General features: G+C 35.6%; 1 protein-coding gene across 2 annotated transcripts in view; it reads left to right on the top strand.

Annotated features, from left to right (window-relative positions):
• Ctu2 (Cytosolic thiouridylase subunit 2) overlaps nt 1–21885 on the top strand; it is a 373449-nt gene that overhangs the window by 214665 nt on the left and 136899 nt on the right. Inside the window, exons 1-2 of one of the 2 annotated variants that reach the window (XM_068344866.1) lie at nt 16260–16413; nt 20626–20742. In XM_068344866.1, coding sequence (XP_068200967.1) covers nt 20675–20742 — 68 coding nt within the window. In that variant the 5' untranslated portion in view covers nt 16260–16413; nt 20626–20674. Of the gene's footprint in view, nt 1–16259; nt 16414–20625; nt 20743–21885 lie in introns of those variants that run through there. The other variant, XM_068344867.1, reaches the window with a different exon arrangement.

The following is a 21885-nucleotide window of genomic DNA, read 5'->3' as shown; positions in this document are numbered from 1 at the left end:
TCAACAATCTATTTCTGTCTTTGTCTCATTTTTATAGCATCCCAAGTATAATTTGATATCCACGGCTTTCTCCTTGTAACTACATGTCCTAAAACTTCACTACCAACTGACTGACAGGTGTTCTTAATTTCATACCATTCTTCATTAATTGTTTGCTCTTCTCTTAAAGCTCTAAGACTGCAAAGTGATTCCTATATACAGTATATGTATACGTTATATATATATATATATATATATATATATATATATATATATATATATATATATATATATATATATACATATGTGTGTGTGTGTGCGTGTGTGTATATATAAATCTCGATGAAGTCACTAACAGCAGGTGACGGATGGGGTTTAAGGCGATGGACCAACTGTCTCTTCGGCTTTTATTCCTGATGCATGGCAGTTAATCTTACCAGAATTAGTCTGGACCGGTAGGGGTCACTTGCCTTAGTTATATAGACATTGCTTATTACAAGGAACTGACTATCCTTTTATGTATATAGCCAATGAATCCTCTATGGATTTAGTTAGTCATGGAAAGAGAAGATGAAAGAATGGGCCCTAGTCCTGGGTGTACTGGGATGTTACGAATCTCCTGGTTTATAAATACTAAAGAAAGATTTAAAATAGGTAATTGGAATGTTAGAACCATGAATCAGATTGGGAAGTTACAGCAAGTGGAGAGTGAATTTATGAAATATAGTTTGGATATCTTGGCCCTAAGTGAAACATGTAAGTTGATTGGTAAGGAAACTTTAGACCAAGGCAATATATATATCTACTCACGAAGATCAGATGGAGTTGGAAGAGAAGGAGTAGGAATGATGATGATACCAAGAGTAGAAAAGGCATTAACCGAGTGGAGAGCTGTAAATAGTAGATTGTTAATAGTAAAGTTCAAATCAAAGCAGTGCAACATGACTATTATAATTTGCGATGCCCTAACAACTGATTCCCCTGAAGAAAGGAAAGATAAATACTATGTAGAACTACAGTGTGTAATAGATGAGATCCCAGAGAGAGATATGAAAATTGTGATTTGCGACTGAAATGCTCAAGTTGGAAGGAATAATCAAGGGGTAGAGAATGTGATGGGTGTCGAGTGTCTTGGCGAAGTTGCAAATGAAAATGGAGCACATTTCATAAGTTTCTGTTCAGCCAACAATCTTGTCATTGGAGGTACTCGATCAACACAAGAACATGCACAAGTATACATGGACTTTACCGTGTGGCAATTACAAAAATCAGATAGCTCACATTGCCATTAATAAAGAGAGCAGGGAGACTCGGAGAAATTTAAGAAGCTATAAAGGTATGGATATTGGTAGTGATCACCAGCTCCTCATTGCCACTCTGAAATTAAAACTGAAAGCACCCAACAGAAAGGTAAATAGAATATATAGGTTTGATGCAACTAAACTTTTAGAAGAAGAGTACTGAGAAACATTTGCAATTGAAAGTAGGAATCGATTTGCATTCTTAGAGACCTCTGAAGAGCAGACAGTTAATGAAGAATGATGTGATATTAAGAACATATATCAGTCAGTTGGCAGTGAAGTCGTGGGACACGCAGTTACAAGGACAAATCCATGGATATCAAATGATACTTTGGATACTATGAAAAGGAGATAGAAACAAATTGATTGTTGAAAGTTTTCGAGGAAGTAATAAAAATTACAAGATAGAGCATGCTAAGTATTCCAGTATTGATAGTGAGGTCAAAAGAAAAGCTAGGAATGACCGAAGAGAAAATTTACACAGTAAACAGATGAGGCTGACAAAGCTATGAATTCAGGTAGTGGCTCTGATGTAAGAAATGCTCATAGAATTATTAATGAAATCTCTTTGGGGGCAAAGAAGAAGCATATACCCATCAAAAAGAGAGATGGTTCTGTTATGACATGAGAAGATGAAGAAAGACAACGTTGGATGGAACACTTTGGTGAGGTTATGAATAGGAGATATGATGGGAATAATTTGATTAATATACCTGAAGCTGATGAAGACCTTATTGTGCTCATGAATGAATTCAGTGTGTTTGAAGTCGAAGCTATCCTAAAAAAAAATAAAGTGATGGAAAGTCCTGGATACGATGGAATAACTGCCTAGATGATGATGGCCGAAAATGAAGTGACTCCCAGAGTATTTACAATATTATTTTGTAGAATGTGGTATGCAGAGACAAAACCTGATGAATGGGAATTAGGAGTGTTAGTGAAAATGGCAAAAAAAAAAAAAAAAAAAAAAAAACTGACTGATTGCAATAATTACAAAGGCATAACACTTACGTTAGTTGTTAGGAAAATATATAGTATGCTTATTCTAAAGAGACTGGAGAGAAAGATTGATGAAAAGCTGAGAGATGAACAAGTAGGCTTTAGAAAAGGTAGAAGTAGTACTGACCAAATTTTAATTTTGAGACATGTTATACAGCAATGTGTGGAATATAGAAATGTTCTTTTAATGGCATTTGTAGACTATGAGAAAGCCTTTGATGGTGTGCACCAGCCCATTTTATGAAGAGTCCTGCGTTATTACGGAATTCTTCTTATATATGTAAATTTAATCAAGTCTGTTCATGTTAATGTTATTGGAGTCTTATCAAATGAATTTCCAGTGAACAGCGGAGTACTTCAAGGGAATGTGTTGTCATCTATGTTTTTTATCATCCTCCTGGATTTTGTAATGCATAGAACAGCTGGAGATGGCGGAGAAGGATTGGACTGGATTGGTGATAGAAATTTAGTACACCTAGAGTATGCTAATGATGCTGTCCTTATTAGCAAAACACCACAGGATTTGCAATGCTTGCTTACAAGAATGCATGAAATATCACAAGAGGTTGGGCTGAAGATAAACAAAAGAAAGACAGAAATGATGAGAACAGAGTATGCAATGGAAGATGAAATATCATTAGAAGGAAAAAGGATTAATGAGGTATAATCATTTTTAAGTATTTAGGAACTATGATCTTCAATACAGGGTTTTTAGAATTAGAGTTTAATGAAAGATTGAAAAAAGAAAATCAGACAATGGCTAGGTTAGGTAAAATTTGGAAATCAAATCGCCTGAAATTACATATAAAAATCAAACTATATGTCAGTTTAGTGAGATCGGTGTTACTCTATGGACCTGAGTCATGGTATGACAATTAAACAATCTCCAATAGATTTAGTAGATTTGAGAACAAATCCTTCAGAAGGATATTGGGAGTTAAGTGGCAGGACAGGATTAGGAATGAAACTATAAGAGAGATTACTTAAGTGCCATATGTGGATGAGATCATGATGAGGGGTAGATGGAGATGGTTTAGGCATGCTCTTCGCACTCCCATAGAGAGTGTACTTCACCAAAGATTCAGCTGGGCTCCACAAGGCACTGGAAGAGATCGAAGACCCAGACCTACATGGCTGAGGACTATGAAGCGCGAAGCAGGAGATGATGAATGGAGAAGTATTGAATTAAAAGCTCAAGATGGAGACGACTATCGAAATCTAATCGAGGTCCTTTGCGTCAATAGGCGTAGGAAGAAATGATTATATATATATATATATATGTATATATATATTTAATTTAGATATATAGATATATATATATATATATATATATATATATATATATATATATATATATATATATAGATATATATATATATATATATATATATATATATATATATATATATATATATATATATATATATATATATATATATATATATATATATATATATATATATATATATATATATTCCGGAGTGCAGCAACTACATTTCAGAGATGAATCTGAACTTGAGAGTCTGTATCCCCAGTGTCGTATTGGCCTTTTAGCATTACTCACCTGTGAGATATCCAATCTTGCATCTTTTGTATCATATCCGGTTCCCAACCTTTACTTATTTGAAGGCGCTGATATATACTATTAGTCCTTGACCACGCAATACCAACAATCCCTTATGCTAAATGCTGGTTTATAAGTCAGGGGAGATATTAAAACCACTGGGATCCTAATAAAGTAAGTACAATTCATTAGGAATAAGAGAATGGAAGTCCAGCATTTTAATTTTCTTGTTTTATTCACAGATTTCTGTAGAAGGGACCACTCTGTCAGTGCAGTTATTGTAAATACCAAAGAGTTTTTGTATATAGTAATTACATTGCATGCACTGCGCTGTGAATAGATAAAAAGTCGTATTTGTCTAGTATTTAAGTTACTTGAGGGTACATTAGGGCACACTATTCTATCTTATTTCTCTTCCTCTTGTTTTGTTAAAGTTTTTATAGTTTATATAGGATATATTTTTAAAATTTTTTTTACTGTTCTTAAAATATTTTATACCTTCCCTGTGGGGCCTCCTGGGTTTATAACATCTTGCTTTTCCAACTTAATAATAATAATAATAATAATAATAATAATAATAATAATAATAATCTTGTGTTTATTAACTAACTTGGTGTCATAGTTCAGATGAAATTTAAGTCGTGATCATTGGATGTCAGCTTTTTTTTGCCATTTGCTTACTTGGTAATATGTTCTCCTTTTCGCATGATGCTGGGGTAGCATCTAGTTTTTAATTGGCTTTTCATGTTTTTATAAGATAACTTGTTGTCCTTCCCTCATTGGATTTAGGTTACGTACAGTCAGTGTCAGTCATTGGCCACGTGTTTATTAGGCAAGTTGTTGTTCATGGACATGATTCATTTAGGTCACAGATCCCTTATTGACCTTGTCCATGTTGCATTTAGGTCGTGTCAAGCTGTTGTCAATTAATTTTAATACCGTCAAATCAACTGTAAACATAAGATTTTAATTGCAGTATGCAAGTGAACGGTTAGGCATTGAGGATATAACTTTTTGACGAGTGTTCAACTGTGATTGATTAATAGATTAGTTAATGATATTTATTGCCATTATATCTTATTACATACAACTCTCCTAAATTCTAACAATATGAGCCATTATCCTGTATTTATAGCTGAACAGGCAAATTTCTGGAGCAAGTACACAGAGCTACAACAGAAAAAAGGTCCCTGCAACACCCGAATCCTCATTTGACATGTCTGACGTGTGGCAAGGTATCCAAGTCCAAAATTGGCCTGGTGAGCCATAACAATGCTACTCAAACGGCGGGAATTTTCACCACTACAATTGACATTTATTGAAGAACCTGAATGACGTCATCAGTAACGACGGACTTGTATTAGATTAGTATCTGAAAATCAAACCATTGTTCTCTAGTCTTATGGTAGTGCCATAGCCTCTGTACCGTGGTCTTCCACTGTCTTTGGTTAGAGTTCTCTTGCTTGAGGGTACACTCAAGCACGCTGTTCTGTCTTGTTCCTCTTCCTCTGGTTTAGTTAAAGTTTTTATAGTTTATATAGGAGATATTTATTACAATGCTGTTACTCCTCTTAAAAATTTTATTTCTCCTTGTTTCCTTTCCTCACTGGGCTATTTTCCCTGTTGGAGCCCCTGGGCTTATAGCATTCTGCTTTTCCAACTAGGGTTGTATCTTTGCAAGTAATAATAATAATAATAATAATAATAATAATAATAATAATAATAATAATGTATCTTTTTAAGTATATCCTCCAGTTTGCCCTTATTCTGTGCTTAAGTTTTTTTTTTGTCTGTCATGGCTGCCATGCAATACCTGTAGTATACAACGGTATTCATTACTTGGGTCACCTTAAAGAATATGAAAATATTCATCATTACTAACATCTAAGCAAATTAATTTGGTGGAATTAACAGTGAGACAGTTAAACATTCAGTATGGAACTAAGATTAAATTGCGATAGACGAAATTCTACCATTTCAATTGAGTATGTTAACCAGAAAAATTGTATGTAAGACCGTAGAAGTTATGGTACATTAAGACGTACCACAACTTTTTGTTGTGAAATAGCTCTTAAATGAAACAATCGTTTTTTCTGACGATGACTCAGTTCAATACGGATGCTTTACATGTGCAACAAGGATAATTTTGCATCATTTGATGAAGAGGGCGTGTAATCTAAACGAAAGTTTTCAAATGTCAACTCTTATGACTTCCCGTTTCCGCTTATCCTGTTTTCATACGGAGACATTGGACGTTCAAGGCAATTAATGTCAGTATGTAAGTATGTAATCTGATTCAAGTTACGTCAACACACATCCGCTGGATTAGGGGAGTAGGAAACAAAATACTACAAATAGAAATAACAATGGATGTGTGCTTATGTATTCATGTATGTTGGTACGACATACTGTATAGATATGAGATTTAGTTTGTTATGCGCATTTACTTAGTATCAGGAGTTTAGTGCACGAGAAAGATATTGAAGAAAGTAAAAATAAGTGTTATTTTATCAGCGATTGTGGCAACAGTCACTTGGTGACAGTTGATGAAATATCCTATAATATTCTTTTGTAATTGTAAGTGCGTGTGTGTGTATATATATATATATATATATATATATATATATATATATATATATATATATATATATATATATATATATATATATATATATATATATATATATATATGATCATGTACACGTTTTATGAGGAGAAACCGTAGAAAAATGGCTTTCTGAATGGCTTCACAGACCCTAACACCGAGCTATATGTGCCAAATGATTTTTTTTCTTTTATTATAAAAATACAATTAAATTTCGTACATTTACATTATTTGTGTAATTATTCTATTTACAAAAATATAAAAGTATAACAAAATATAGATATGAACAAATTTTTACAAATATAAATAAATCAACATACATCAAAATCAAAATACATAGTCTAAAAATTCTTTTGTTATGTACTTTAATATACATACATATACCAAGGCACTTCCCCCAATTTTGGGGGGTAGCCGACATCAACAAATGAAACAAAACAAAAAGGGGACCTCTACTCTCTACGTTCCTCCCAGCCTGACTGTATATCTACATGTAATATACATCCTTTGGGATTGTAATTTATTTTTCAAGAAAAATATTATCCAAAAGACCCACGCGGCACAGTCCATGAGAACCATCAAAGCCACACTATTAATTTATTATACCTCTAAAATAAGAACAACTTTGATTTATTTAAAAAAAAAATGCATTTCTCTCAATGTCCAATGGGAGCTTACTGTACATCTTGAGATTGTATAGTTAATCGTCGAAGCACCTAATTTACAATAAAGATCAACAAGCAAAATGGATTTGTAAACAAATGTATATTAATTTCCTACTTAGCCCAAGGACCGTATGTTTGTTCATTGGTTTCCAGGCAAGGGAGAAAGACCCTTTCGACAAAATGAGAGAGAGAGAGAGAGAGAGAGAGAGAGAGAGAGAGAGAGGGGGGGGGTGGGTGGATGGTATTTACCTGACTAAAATTTCCTCATTGTAGGAAGGTTTGGGTTGATAGAGGCGCCGCTCGTTACGCTTTACTGCATCTGGCGCAGAAACGGTAAGTGTTGAGAAATACACGACAGAAAATTCCATCGACTTCCATGAAAATATGTCTTTACAGTTAATGAATGGAAAATTGTAATTCTCTCTCTCTCTCTCTCTCTCTCTCTCTCTCTCTCTCTCTCTCTCTCTCTCTCTCTCTCTCTGGAGTTTTAATTACGCAATAGTGACTAAAACTGTATTTCTGGCCTTGTTCTTACATGTATTAATAATGTATCTACTTTATTCCAGTTACGGTGTTGTAAAAGTGTTACAAAACAGATAGATATGAACATAAATATATACTGCATAATATATGATAGTGATGAACCTTGTCTTTAGTTCAATTTCAACCTCAATGGGCAGAAGCTCTGTTGATGTTATCAAGAAGGAAATATTGACCTCAATCGGGCTTTTTCCTTTTACATTTCCGGTTCTCCCCAGGGCCACATCGATCATCTTCTGTACTGTATCTTGAGTGATTGAAGTACAAAAAATGTTTCTCCTCCTTCAAGGCTTCAACTACTTCTGACATTAACTAAGTGCTTACTTCAATAACTAGTCCCGGCAACACAATCGTGCTCAACTTGTGTCTAGTGACCTTTGACCTATTATTATTATTATTATTATTATTATTATTATTATTATTATTATTATTATTATTATTATTTTTTGCTAAGCTATAGCCTTAGTTGGAAAAGCAGGAAAGAAAGCTAGGAAAGATTAAATAATTTAAGAACCGTAACAGTATTAAAATAGATATTGCCTGTATAAACTATAAATATTTTAACAAAACAAGAGAAAGAGAAATAAGATAGAATAGTGTCCCGAGTGTACCTTCAAGTAAGAGAACTCTAAACCAAGACAAAGGAAGACCATGGTACAGAGGCAAGACTTAAGAGAACAAAGGTTTGATTTTGGAGTGCCCTAGAAGAGCTGGTTATATTGCGTTACGCCAGGTGTTGTGCCTCGGGAAGTCAAAACATTCCTAGTTTCTCAAATTGCTAGTCATAACAGCTGTATTTAACAAACCGTTAAGAAAATTAAACTTATTATTTAGAAATTACATTTACATTTATGGTTTCAGTTTCAAGTCGTTGTTATATAACTAACTATTAGCTAAGCAAAGGGAACTCTGTATCAGCTTTGGATGTGTCGCTATTGTACATTATAACAGCATATTTAAAGATAAGCAAATAATTCTTCGTTTTCATGTTTAAAGCCGATTTTTTTTTTCAGTCAAATGATCAAAGTTGATGCTAGTAAGAGCCTTTTTTATTTGTACTAAACCATGTTAATAAACAAGGTAAAAATTATTAGACTAGATTATGTAAGTACTAGTGTACCCGAGCCGTCAAATATTTAGATAGACACACTCTCTCTCTCTCTCTCTCTCTCTCTCTCTCTCTCTCTCTCTCTCTCTCTCTCTCTCTCTCTCTCTCCAGTTCGGTAATTTGTGGAAGAGTGCGCTCTCCGAATATACCTCTCGAAGTAGCCCCTCTTACTAGGGTATGACTACTTTCTCTCTCCCTGAGTGTGGAAGGATATATATATATATATATATATATATATATATATATATATATATATATATATATATATATATATATATATATATATATATACGGGAGATGAATTCGAGGGAAATACAGACCACCTTCATTTAATTACTGGTAGTGAGAAGAGAAAGTGCTGATGTGTTGATGGACTTCACAGTTGTGATATTGGCTGGTGTAGTTGATGTGGGGAAAGTGTATGAGTCTTCTGAAAGCGGTAACAGCATTCTTTCCACTTCACATACCTTCCCCTTTCGCTTCTGTTTCTAAAACCAGACGCCATGATAAGAGAAATGTAAATCAATGCTTAAAAAATGCTGAATTTCGTTATCAGGTAGTTATATTCAGCATGGTATCCATATATCCCATACATGTCTGTAAAAACATTGTATTAGCTGGATGTTGTTATGCATAGCATAATCCAGGCAAGGTCGTAATTATTCCATATTATTGTTATTATTACTAGCCAAGCTACAACCCTAGTTGGAAAAGCAAGATGCTATAAGCTCAAGGGCACCAACAGGAAAAAATAGCCCAGTAAGAAAAGGAAACAAGGAAATAAATAACCGATATAAGAATTAATGAAAATTTAAAATTAAATATTTAAAAAAGCATTAACAACACTGAAACAGATAATTCATATATAGACTATAAAAAGACTTATGTCAGCCTGTTCAACATAAAACATTTTCTTTAAGTTTGAATTTTTGAAGTTCTACTAATTCAACTACCCGACTAGGAAGATCATTCCACAACTTGGTCACAGCTGGAACAAAACTTCTAGAATACTGTGTAGTATTGAGCTTCATGATGGAGAAGACGTGACTATTAGAATTAACTGCATGCCTTGTATTACGAAAAGGATGGAACTGTCCAGGGAGATCTGAATGTAAAGGATGGTCAGAATTATGAAAAATCTTATGCAACATGCATAATGAACTAATTGATGACGGTGCCAAAGATTAATATCTAGATCAGGATTAAGAAATTTAATAGACCGTAAGTTCCTGTCCAACAAATTAAGATGAGAATCAGCAGCTGAAGACCAGATAGGAGAACAATACTCGAAACAAGGTGGAATGAAAGAATTAAAACACTTCTTCAGAATAGATTGATTAATGAGCCATTTTTTGTGCAACCAAAGAAGACACAGGCGTAATGTGTTTCTCACAAGTAAATTTGCTGTCAAGAATCACACCTAAAATTTTAAAAGAGTCATACAAAGTTAAAGAAACATTATCAATGCTGAGACCTTGATGTTGAGGAACCTCCTGACCACAATCAAGGATTTCCATAGTGAAAATACAGTTGCAACATATTTTGAAGTTATGAGTTCCTTATTTTTTCAAGCATTTCCAACTAAGGAGTTGATGGGATTCCAAGTGAGATACTGTGATATAGTGATGACAGTGTTACCGAGTGGCTGACCGGAGTTTTTAAAGTATGTCTCATTGAGGGAAAAGTTCCAACGGAATTATTTAGAGGAAAAGCGTTACTGAATATACTCGAAGAATAAAGAGACGTGTAACAGGATTTTGATTGCAAACGTAAGACAGATAACATAATGGATAAGAAAGTGATGTGAGAAGTATGGAAGTACAGGGAAAAAACAGTATGAGACATACATAGATCTTGAAAAGCTTTAGAATACAATCAATAGAGAAGCAATATGGCGTGTTAAAAATGTATAGTATTGAAGATAAGTTGTTAATAGGAATATCTGAAAATAGAAGTGAAGAGTGTGTTGGAATGTTTCGACAGAGGAGTGACTACTATGCATTTCAGATCCCGTGGTATACTGTTTTTCGCAAATATCTTCTATACAAACAACGGGATCAATGTGACACTTTGGCACAGCTTCTTTGACACAGTCCGCTAATTTATGACACTACACTGCGATGCCAAGTGTGATTCATTAATGAGCTTACTCCTGGCTTTCAAGTATAAGTTGGCGAGAGCCGAGTAGGCATTCGGACAATGGATCTCCGTGACGTAGGTGTGACTCGTATAACAAGCACTCTCTATCTCTCTCTGGTTAGTTGTTAATTATTAATTCAAATTGTTAGGTAGTCATAGAGTTGACTGTTCTAAAAATTGTTGTTAATAAATATTGTTAAGTTTTCCCAAGTGTTTTCGTTTCCACTGACCAATTTTTATTTCAATTTTTCATTACTTCTTATATCGTTTATTTATTTCCTCATTTCCTTCCCTCACTGGGCTATTTTTCCTTGTTGGATCCCTTGGACTTATAGCATCTTGCATTTCCAACTAGGGTTGCAGCTTAGCTGGTAATGATAACAATAATAATAACAACACCCAAGCCACCTCTCCACCCTAGCTAGGACCAGGGAGAGCCAGGCAGTGGCTGCTGATGACTCAGCAGGTAGGTCTAGACTTACAATGCTAGTAAGGTTGCAGACGCTACAAGAAACTATTGAGCTTGAGCGAGACTTGAACCACTATATCTTTAGATCGACTTAGGAGAGAGTTCGACACAAATATATTTAAATCATATTAGTGTTTAACAAGAACGAAATTATATTATTATTATTATTATTATTATTATTATTATTATTAGCTAAGGTACAACCCTAGTTGGAAAAGCAGAATGCTACAAGCCCAAGGGCTCCAACAGGGGAAAATAATTTTCCATGAATGAGCCCTTGGGCTTGTAGCATTCTGCTTTTCCAATTAGGGTTGGGCTAATAATAATAATAATAATAATAATAATAATAATAATAATAACACCCTTTGTTTTTCCCTGTTGGAGTCTTTGGGTTTATAACATCATACTTTTTCAGCTAGGGTTGTAACTTAGCTACTACTACTACTACTACTACTACTACTACTACTACTACTACTACTACTAATAATAATACTAAACGCCTCCCTCACCTGTGTCAAATAAGTACATTTAGCCGACCACATAGGAGCGGCCCCTAGACCTAGGATGATGGAGGTGTAGGTTCAAAGATGTGTGATAAGTAAATGAGTTGTAGCCCAAATGTGTGCATATGACATTAGTGATTGCGGATAGTAAAGAGAAGTAAGGTGTAAGAATGATTTAAAGCTTGAGAAATGCTAAAATATGTAACAGGAATTATTAAAGATGTTTTCGTCCTGTGGAAAGAATGAACACCAATAGTTTGGTGAAAAGATTATAAAGCTCAGAAGTGGAGAGAACTACCTAGAAAGATTGATAGATGGCTTGAAAGACATTTGATGAAAGGGCGGGCGTTAATACCCTGGAGGAATGAGTGTGGGTTCAAGAAAGGGGTGATTGACGATTAGCCTCTTTTGCAGGTCTTGAAGCAAGTGAGGCTTTGGAAGTTTTATGCACTAGAGTTTCATTCATGATCCATTAGTCAAAGCATGAATATGGCAGCACATGGTGTTTTTGCTTTTATTCTAAAGTCAGTGCTGGAAAGAGAAACGTCATTATACACATACATACACACATTATATATATATATATATATATACACATACACATTTATGCAAATACATTTTATTGATACACACACACACACACACATATATATATATATATATATATTTATGTATATATATATATATATATACAAACACGTTATATATATATATATATATATTATATACACACATATATATATATATATATATTTATGAATACACACACACACTATATATATATATATATATATAATATATAGGTACAGTATATAGCTATTTTGTAAAAGCGTCTTACACCAGATATTTCCTTTTATAGGTGTGATTAAAGACTCACCCCCCCTCTCGTTACGGGTTCCGCCAATTGCATATTTCAATGTGACAACAATTTACACTTATTCATTTACTCTTTTACACTCGTGTTTTCATGACTCTCTCAATTTGACTCTCCATCTAATTTTTTTTTTCCTCCCTGATTTTCTGATTTTACCAAAGGAACAAGAATCCCATGAATATTTTATCACCCAAGCTTTAGAGCTTGAGAGAGAGAGAGAGAGAGAGAGAGAGAGAGAGAGAGAGAGAAGAAAAATAGGAACGTTTTGACTTCCCGAGATAACACTCGACCTACTGCAAAATATTAAGGTCATGCGACGCAAGTTGATTACGAATGCCTTGCTGACATATGTTCTTGAAGAGGCTCAATATGACCATAAGGAGAACTGGAATTGAAAGAGGAATAAAATAACCTGATTTAGGTCAAAACTTTCAACTTGATGACATTGAAAGAATTTTTGATGATGCCAATAAGACGTGCTAGTGATAACGCATCAGTACAGATAGAAGTAGTTGATGTGGGAATCTAACTTCAGAGAAGCTTCATAGCTATTATATAATATGCATATATTCAGGTGTACTTCTATCTATTGACATATACCTTATGTGTGTGCATATACAGTATATGCTTTTATTTGTTGGCATTACGGATAGTAAAAGATACTGGTATTACGATCATGACCTGAAATATTATTCAGACATGTTTTTCAAGTTAATTGATAAACAAGAATTTTGCTAAACTTAAATTATACACTGCTGTTGAAACTATTACTGGCCCATTCTTTGCTATCTTGAAACGAACGTCCTGGTCCTTTTATTCTGCCTCGGCCATTAATGTAAGGACATAAAATGTCTTGGTTTGAGGCCTCTTCTAGACCTTCCTGTAAAATACGTCGAAACTCTACTCGAGTGGCATCCAGTAAAATCTTTTTCATCTCGTGAATAACTGCCTTTAACAGAGTGCAGTATTGCAACTTATATATTCTAGATAACCGAAGTTACAACTTAGTAAATTGCACAGGATGACAAGCATAACAGCAAGATTGATTAGGGGTGTTACTTAGTTATGTACTGTAGGATTTGAAGTAGTTTGTGCCAAGATGCATCTCGCCCTGTGAGTTCTAGAGCCTTCAAATATGCAGTCTGAAGACTTTACAATTAGCTCCTATTGCATTTAAGGAGGACTTCTAAGGTTTGAATTGAAGCTACTGGAAAATATGCAAGTTTTGAACATATGCTAGAACTCAAATGTAAGTCTTTTATGAGGTATATATTGCTACTTTGTAGTTTTTTTTAGAACTAATAATGGCATTGCTTTCTCTGGCATCACATTCATTACCATAAATGTTGGTCGGGTGTTATTATTCGATGTGCCCCGCAAAGCATGGTTGAGGATTGAGACGAGACGAAATAGTTAACGAGATGATATTGCAGATTTATAAATATCTTAAATAACGTTTTGAAGAAAGATGATTTTTGTTGCTTTGAATAGCTGTTTGTTGATGAGATTGGGGGAATGTAAACATTCATGATTTCCCGCAACTGATCTGCAGTGATACTGAAACTGGTTTTACGAGAAATTTCCTATATTGGGCGCAACTTAATTGCGTCATCTCTATTGTTTTGTCAGAATCAGAAACAATATTTTGTGAGACTAGCAGGTCTACAATTTTTCAGGGATGTTTGGGTTTTGAAACTATGATGGTGTTGGTGGGATATTGTGTGTAGTTAGGAATTTAGTTTGTGTATTAATATTATGTATAATCTAATGTGCAAGATTTGTAAAGTTTCCCTAAACATGAATCATCATTCTTATCAGTTCTTTCAATGACTATTATTTTCGGATAATCGTTACCTTGAGAACTTTGAATTATGATAACTTAAAAATTTTGAAGTCTATTACCTTCTTGTAAGTGACTGGATAAATATCCTTGACATTGTAGTTTCTGTTTGGCTAATGCGTTACCCATTGCAACGAGGTAGAGAGAAAGGTCGTATGGGTAACACAAACATTATTGTGGGTTGCTTTACTGGATATGCTTTAAGCCTGTGAGTGTGTGAAGCTGATGTTGAAGAAATATGAAAGAATCTTGAAAGAAATTGCTGGATTAAGAAGGGACAGTGACTTACAAAAGAATGATTGATCAATAAACTAAAACTAATGTTTATTGGGATGGCGTATGTTTCAGAATCATGATCATTAAGTTGGAGTATACAGTGATGAGGATTTTGAAGTAGAATTTGGAAATCTTTCTTAACGAGAGGCTGAAAATGAAGAGATTAGAAGAGATGGGGGTTGTAAAGACCACTGATTTAACAGTCAAGATTAAGATGCAGTGGACTTATATAATGGATAGGTGATGGGGAGGGGTTGCAGAGGGCTTGGGTAACATCCATTAAAAGACAAGTTTAAGTGAGGGTGTGACCGTGTGATGAAGTGAAGGAGTATTTGGAGAGGATGGGTGTGATATTTGGAGAAGCCTTATTAAGGCTCGTGCTTGAGGTTACACTCGGGCACACTATTCTATCTTATTTCTCGTTCTCTTGTTTTGTTAAAGTTTCTATAGTTTGTAAAGGAGATATTTATTTTAATGTTGTTACTGTTTCTAAAATATCTTAACCTATTTCCTTTCCTCACTGGGGTATTTTCCCTGTTGGAGCCCCTGGGCTTATATAGCATCCTGCAATTCCTTCTTGGGTTGTAGCTTAGCAAACAACAACAACAACAACAACAATAATAATAATAATAATAATAATAATAATAATAATAATAATAATAATAATAATAATAATAATAATAATAATAATAATAATAATAATAACAACTGATCCCTTAGTTTAGTTGTAAAGTTGAGTTATTCTGCATGATTATTTTTGTGACCAAGTTAGATAATATTGAGTATCTTAATAATAGAATATGGGGGTAGTCTGTTTTTGTTTGCTGTTAGTAACCTTCTTGTAATTATATATCACCTGTTGAATTATTGCTGTGGAAATTAGTCCCCTCTTTTCCCCTTCTATTTTCTCTCCCTTCTCACAGTTTTCTCTTATACCTCATGAACATTTAATATGTATAGTATTTGGTTAATTCCCATTTACTTATGTATCACAGTATCTTGCTTGACTTCTCGGTGGTAGTACAATTAGTACATCTTTAATCCTTAATACTTATGATGCACTCTTTCCATAATGAATATTTGTAACTTTATATACATATTTTGATGATAAAATGCCAGAAATATACTGTGTTTACACCACATCACGACGCAAAACAGTAAGAAGAGGTGAACGAAATTAGAGGCGTTTTGTACAGTCACTTTTAGTGATTATAGTTAGTCGGGCTTAAATTGTAATTCAAATAATGTTTTCTTAATAACAAATTAAATGAATAATAAGAAATTTTGTATGAAATTCAATGAGATGTGATGAAAACCCTCACTAAGTTCGGTTAATTTCCCTTTTAAAAAATAATTTTGTTTAGAACGTTTTATTTGGTTTATGTCGACATAAAAGTATTCGCAAATCGCTCACAGATAAACACGTTTTCTGCATAAGTTCAACGACTGACATAAGTTTAATCTTTACTGATTATAAATTAGAGAAAAATAGTTTTGGCCAATTTTTCATAGCAGTGTCTTCAATTAGATTCGTATTCAAGTACAAATTTAGTGAGTATTCTTTATGAACAACTAATTCTTACATGGACTATGCCTAGGACTTATTTCTACCTTTGACAGTATTACGCTTCATTTGAACAGTTATTAAGTAATTACTATAACAGTCATTATTTTTTCTACACGAGAACCTGTAACTTAATAGGCTTACCGTAAGATGTAGTTATGCATACGGAGGAGTATTCTAAATTGTTAATAGTTTATATATGACATCTGTATTGACGTTGTCACTGTTTTTAGAAAGACTTATTGTTAATTTGTTCTCATCATTTATTTATTTCCTTATTTCCTTTACTCGCTGAGCTATTTTTTCTCCCTAATGGAGCCCTTGGGCTTATAGCATCTTTCCAACTAGGGTTATAGCTTGTCTCGTAGTAATGATAATAATAATAATAACTCCAGGCAGGTTTGCCTGTCCGTTTACAAGAAAACACCAGCTAATTTGCCTACTTGTGTGAATAAGTTTAAATAACCCGGGTAATACAGTAAATCTTTACCTATTCACTTACTGTTATATATGTAAACCACATTTCCTGCTCGATCCAGGGCACTGTGTCTTGGTCAAAGTTACCCAGTGCGCTGTGTATAGCTTTAACTCGGGTCTCTGTGTCCCCGATAACCTAACCCAAGGTGCCATTTTCTGCTTAACATAATCTAGGCCACTATGTCCTGCATAAGCTAACTTAGGTCAATTCATCCTAGTTAACACTAAGGTTGCTGTGTTCAGCTTAACCTAACCCAGGGAACCGTGTTTCGGGTAACCTAATCCAGGGAGCCGTATCTTGGTTAACCTAATTCAGGGCGTATGTCTAGCTCAAGGTAACACCCAGAGGGCTGTGTCCAGCTTAACCTAACCCAGGGAACCGTGTATCGGGTAACCTAATACAGGGAGCCGTATTTCGGTTAACCTAATTCAGGGTGTATGTCTAGCTCAAGGTAACCCAGAGAGCTGTGTCCAGATTAACCTAACCCAGGGAACTGTGTCTTGGGTAACCTAATCCAGGGAGCCGTATCTCTGTTAACCTAATTCAGGGCGTATGTCTAGCTCAAGGTAACCCAGAGAGTTGTGTCCCTGGTAACCAAACCCAGGGCACTTTGTCCTATTTTACCTAACCCAAGGCATTATGTCACATTTAATGTAATCCAGGAGCCTTGTCCCGATCAGCCTAACCCAGGCAACTCTGTCCAGGGAGCCTTGTCCTGGTCAGCCTAACCCTTTTGCTTTTTACAGTGGATACTATTTCAGCTAATGCTAAAAACTAGCCAAAGGACTTTTTTAAACATACTTACTCGGTGGATATATATATAGCTAACGTCTCTGACATCCGACAGAAAATTCAAAACTCCATCGAAGATTGGGTAGCTGGGTGTATACAACTAGCACCACCACTCGCCAGGATACTGTAACCATTCCTCAATTCCTCAGTTCTTCTCTGTTGCTGTTGCGTAAACATTGTTATTCTTGCTCGCTCTAACATCAAGTTTTTCTACAGTTTTGGTGAAGTACTTGATTTATTGGTTTATGGCTTTCGCTTGATTGGATTTTCTTACGATTTTTCCTGAAACGTTTTGAGAAAGAGAGAAATGTACTAAATTAAAGGAACATTTGATCTATTTTTGACCCTTGCTTGTTTGATCTCTCTCTGGATTTTCCATAATGGCCGACCCTTCCCCAGATGGGAAGTGTGTGAAAGGTTTTAAGATTATAGTATTTATTTTATCACTTTATATATTCTTGTTGATATTTATAGATTTACCTCTATATTTTTATATCTTGCCCGCCTTACTAAGGCCTCATCGATCTCCACTCCATTTGTACTAAATACCGAGTAAAATTTTGTATTTTTATGGATCGATGCGATTAATATTTTAAGAAAATATTTTAAGTGAATTTTTGTCTTTTTATTAAATTTTTTCTTTGGATAGTCTTCGATCTGTTTTCAAAGATTAACTAGCATTAAGTTTATTTATGCTACGCAGTTTTCAGTCTATCGTTACGATAGAGAAAGAATCACGATTTCACCTTGCATAAACAAGGTAAGGGGATTGGGAGGTCTCTCGATGACCCTCATAGCTTCGATGTAGCAGCATGCAGAATAGTTCCTGGTCCTTCTATATCTGCTTACAGAAGCTCAGAGTGCTACTACCTCTTCCCAAGCTACTCTAACAACCACACCTAAAGATATTCCACAAAGTCATTGCTTCGCTACGACTTAACACATGGAGGTTATCCAGCATCTCTCAAAGAGCAGCTTTTCGCAACCTGGTGCGAAAAGGATGTTTGGATACCTCTGGGACTCTTCAGCCACTGTATACCAGGCAAAGTGGTTTATTTTTTGTGGTTGCTGTTGTTGAAGGAGTATCGCTCCTTTCGAAGCCTTTATTCCTGTGATAGCGGAGTTTCTTTTATTCCTTAGGGAGGAAAACTTTGCTTGATCTTGGTGGTAAGAGGCTATTTCTTTCTGGACGGAATTGTCTTTCCTCTTACAGAGCTTTGAGCGCTCCTGCCCTCTTTCGGAAGTTGGACTTCCTCTGTGGAATGTAGTATGTATACCATGAGCCCTGAAAGGATCACCCTATGAACCATCATGTCAGTCGTCAGAACATAACTTGACACTCCTGATGATTTTTATTCTAACCCTGGTCTCAACAAAGAGAGTCGGTGAGCTATGTGGTACTGAATACAGTATGATACGAAATCTCCCATTAAAGGGGATGGGGATAGGTGACACTCGACTTCGTCCCTGAGTTTATTGCTGACTCAAAATTCGGCTGTAGCTGATCCTCGATTCGGGCCCTTCCAGGTTGAGAGTACGTTCTATAACAAGTGACCCAGATCAGCTGTTATTATGCCCTATTAGGGCAATGAGGTTTTATCTCAAAAGAACCACAGGAGTTCGCCCACAGACTAACAGATTTTTTGTCAGCAGCCTGGGTCAAAAGGAAAATAACATGATATACTATCTTAGCCTAGATTAGGCAAGTGATAGAGAGAGCTCTCGTTCCACACTCTAATCCTCAGGCTCAAAGACCCAGAGCGCATAACGTCAGGGGTATAACCACATCCCTGATGTTCAAAAAGAACTTCTCTGTGGTGCAGGTATTACAAGTGGGCGTGTGGAAGTGTCAGACGACCTTCACAGCCCACTACTTGCAAGACATAACCCAGAGGAACCTGCACACATTCTCCATAGGTCCTTTGGTGGCTGCACAAAATGTGGTCGCAAGCACCTTTGGTCCTTTGTAGGAAAATTAGCAATTGGTTGATGGCAGATGTTACCTTGTATAAGACTAGAATGAATGTGGGAGTGACTGGCTATTTCGTCTTTCATTCTCCTCTCTCTTGGGGTTGAGCAACCTAGAAACTCTACAAGCTGACCTCCTCTAACTGCAGATGGCAATTTATTGTCCCTTGCTTAACCTGATGTTTGTTTAAATATTCGTTGTGTTCCTGATATCCCTGCAAAGTGGAATCGGGCAATGGCTATGGTAATTGTGGAGTTTGGCTCCAAATATTACCATTCACTTGATTGCCCAGACTGTTAAATCTCTCACATATTCTGAGAATTAGCGAGGTGTCAGGGTGTATATATTAAGCTCAAGTGAAGCACAGATTAACACCCTGGGAGAGGAACCAGCCAGTTGGTTTTGGACTTCACCCACCTAAGGGTGAGTCTCCATTGTAAAGAGCGAAATGGTTTGTATTTATGCAGAAAAAATGACAAGTATAGAAATAATTTGTATTTTTACTAACCATACAAACTCGCTCTTTACTCTTACCTGACCTGCCATCACTTATACCCTGGGAAAGTCCTGCCTACAATTTAAAATGTGACGTCACTCAAATGGCAAGTGTGTGAGCGGGGTGACTAGTCTATCCCCACTACCCCACCACTAACTGGCAGTGGATAGAAATACCTCCCTAAAAAGTCTTTTGGCTATTTTTCAGCATTCACCGAAATAATATCCACTGTAAAGAGCTCTTGGTTTGTATAGTTAAGAAAAATACAAATTATTTCCAAATTTATCATTTTATTTGTAAAAAAAACTGTTCTTGAAAGGTTTTTACATTACATTATATAAGTGAAGTAGGCAAAGTTTATGCATTGAATTTAGACCATCATACTCCAGAATTCAAGAATTTTGAAAATGTATTTATAGTGAGTTTTGGGTTCTAAATGTTTGGTATCATTCTTTTTTTTCCAGGTACAGTACATTTAAGGTTTTTACAAATTTTAAGAGAAAATTTGTTAAAATGTGTAGTGTTGATCCAGACGAAATTGTAGAGATGACTCGGGCCACGGGCGGTTTAGATCTAAGCAGGTAAGCTTTGTAATTATAAATTGTTCCGTAACCGAAATACAAACCACGCTATTTACAAAGGGTATTACTTTTAGCGTAGCTGAAATGGCGAGCCATTAGAATTTAACGAGGGTGTATTACCCCCGCGCTAGTTAGCGGGGGGGTAGGGGAGTGGTAGCTAGCTACCCCTCCTCCCCCTCACACACAGGTGAATACTCACTTTCACTTTTGGCTCGGACTGTGACAGACGTCTCTGTCTTGGTCCTCGCTTGGCAGCCATTGTTTGTTTTGTCTTTACTTAATCGCTTACTTTTCATTTACTCAATATATATGTAAACATGTTTTCATGTTTGTATATATATTTGAGTATAGAAATGAGTAAGTTTCCTTTTCAGATTTGTGTGTGTAGTGTACGATATCTACGTGGAGGCCTCGGCAGTTAGGCCACCACGGCGTATTTTTATGGGTGGCGATCGAGTTTGACTTATGTCTTTCTCTCTCTCTCTCTCTCTCTCTTGAGGTCGTTCACCCTTTTACTACGTGTTACTACGGCCTTGTAGCCTAGCTTCCTTTCCGTGTGGGGGTTGCTACGCCGTACGTTTGTCTCAATTAGTTATGAATCTAATTGTAGTTGTTTTTTGTTTTTCAGCTTGTAGAACGATTCCTTTCGGGGTTTTCGTTCTTTCTTTAGTGTTCGTTCATTTTTAAATTTCATAATTACATAGTTACATAATTATAATTGTTATAATTCTGTTTTGGTTACAGCTCTCCTTCCGTGAGTGTAAGTGGTTGTGAGGGCACGTGCCTGTTGTGTAATTCTTGTTCCTTTCCCTCGGGATTCCTCTTCGGAGCCTTCCCGGGGGAATGAATGTGTACTAATATTATTTGTTTTATTTTTTTTTTACAGTTACCGATCTAGTTCGTTTCTGTAATATAGCAACGGTGTGAGCTGTCTGGTTGAGTCCTGGGGATTTGGCTGTTGCTGCCTCCCCCCTTGTATTTTCGTCAGGGGCGTGTCTCCTTCTACTGGTAGTACTCCCGTGACGACGGACAGCTCTCCAGTTCATTTTAGACCTCTCAGGAGGCTTGCATCCTTGGGCGGGTAACTTTCCTTCCGAGGGAAGTTTTTCCTGTCCAGGCTTGAGTTTTTCCCCTTTCGGGGGG

The sequence above is a fragment of the Palaemon carinicauda genome, chromosome 21 (genome assembly GCF_036898095.1).
Source record: "Palaemon carinicauda isolate YSFRI2023 chromosome 21, ASM3689809v2, whole genome shotgun sequence".
Lineage (NCBI taxonomy): Eukaryota > Metazoa > Arthropoda > Malacostraca > Decapoda > Palaemonidae > Palaemon > Palaemon carinicauda.
The sequence above is the reverse complement of the archived record's forward strand: the minus strand, read 5'-3'. Positions and strand labels throughout refer to the sequence as shown.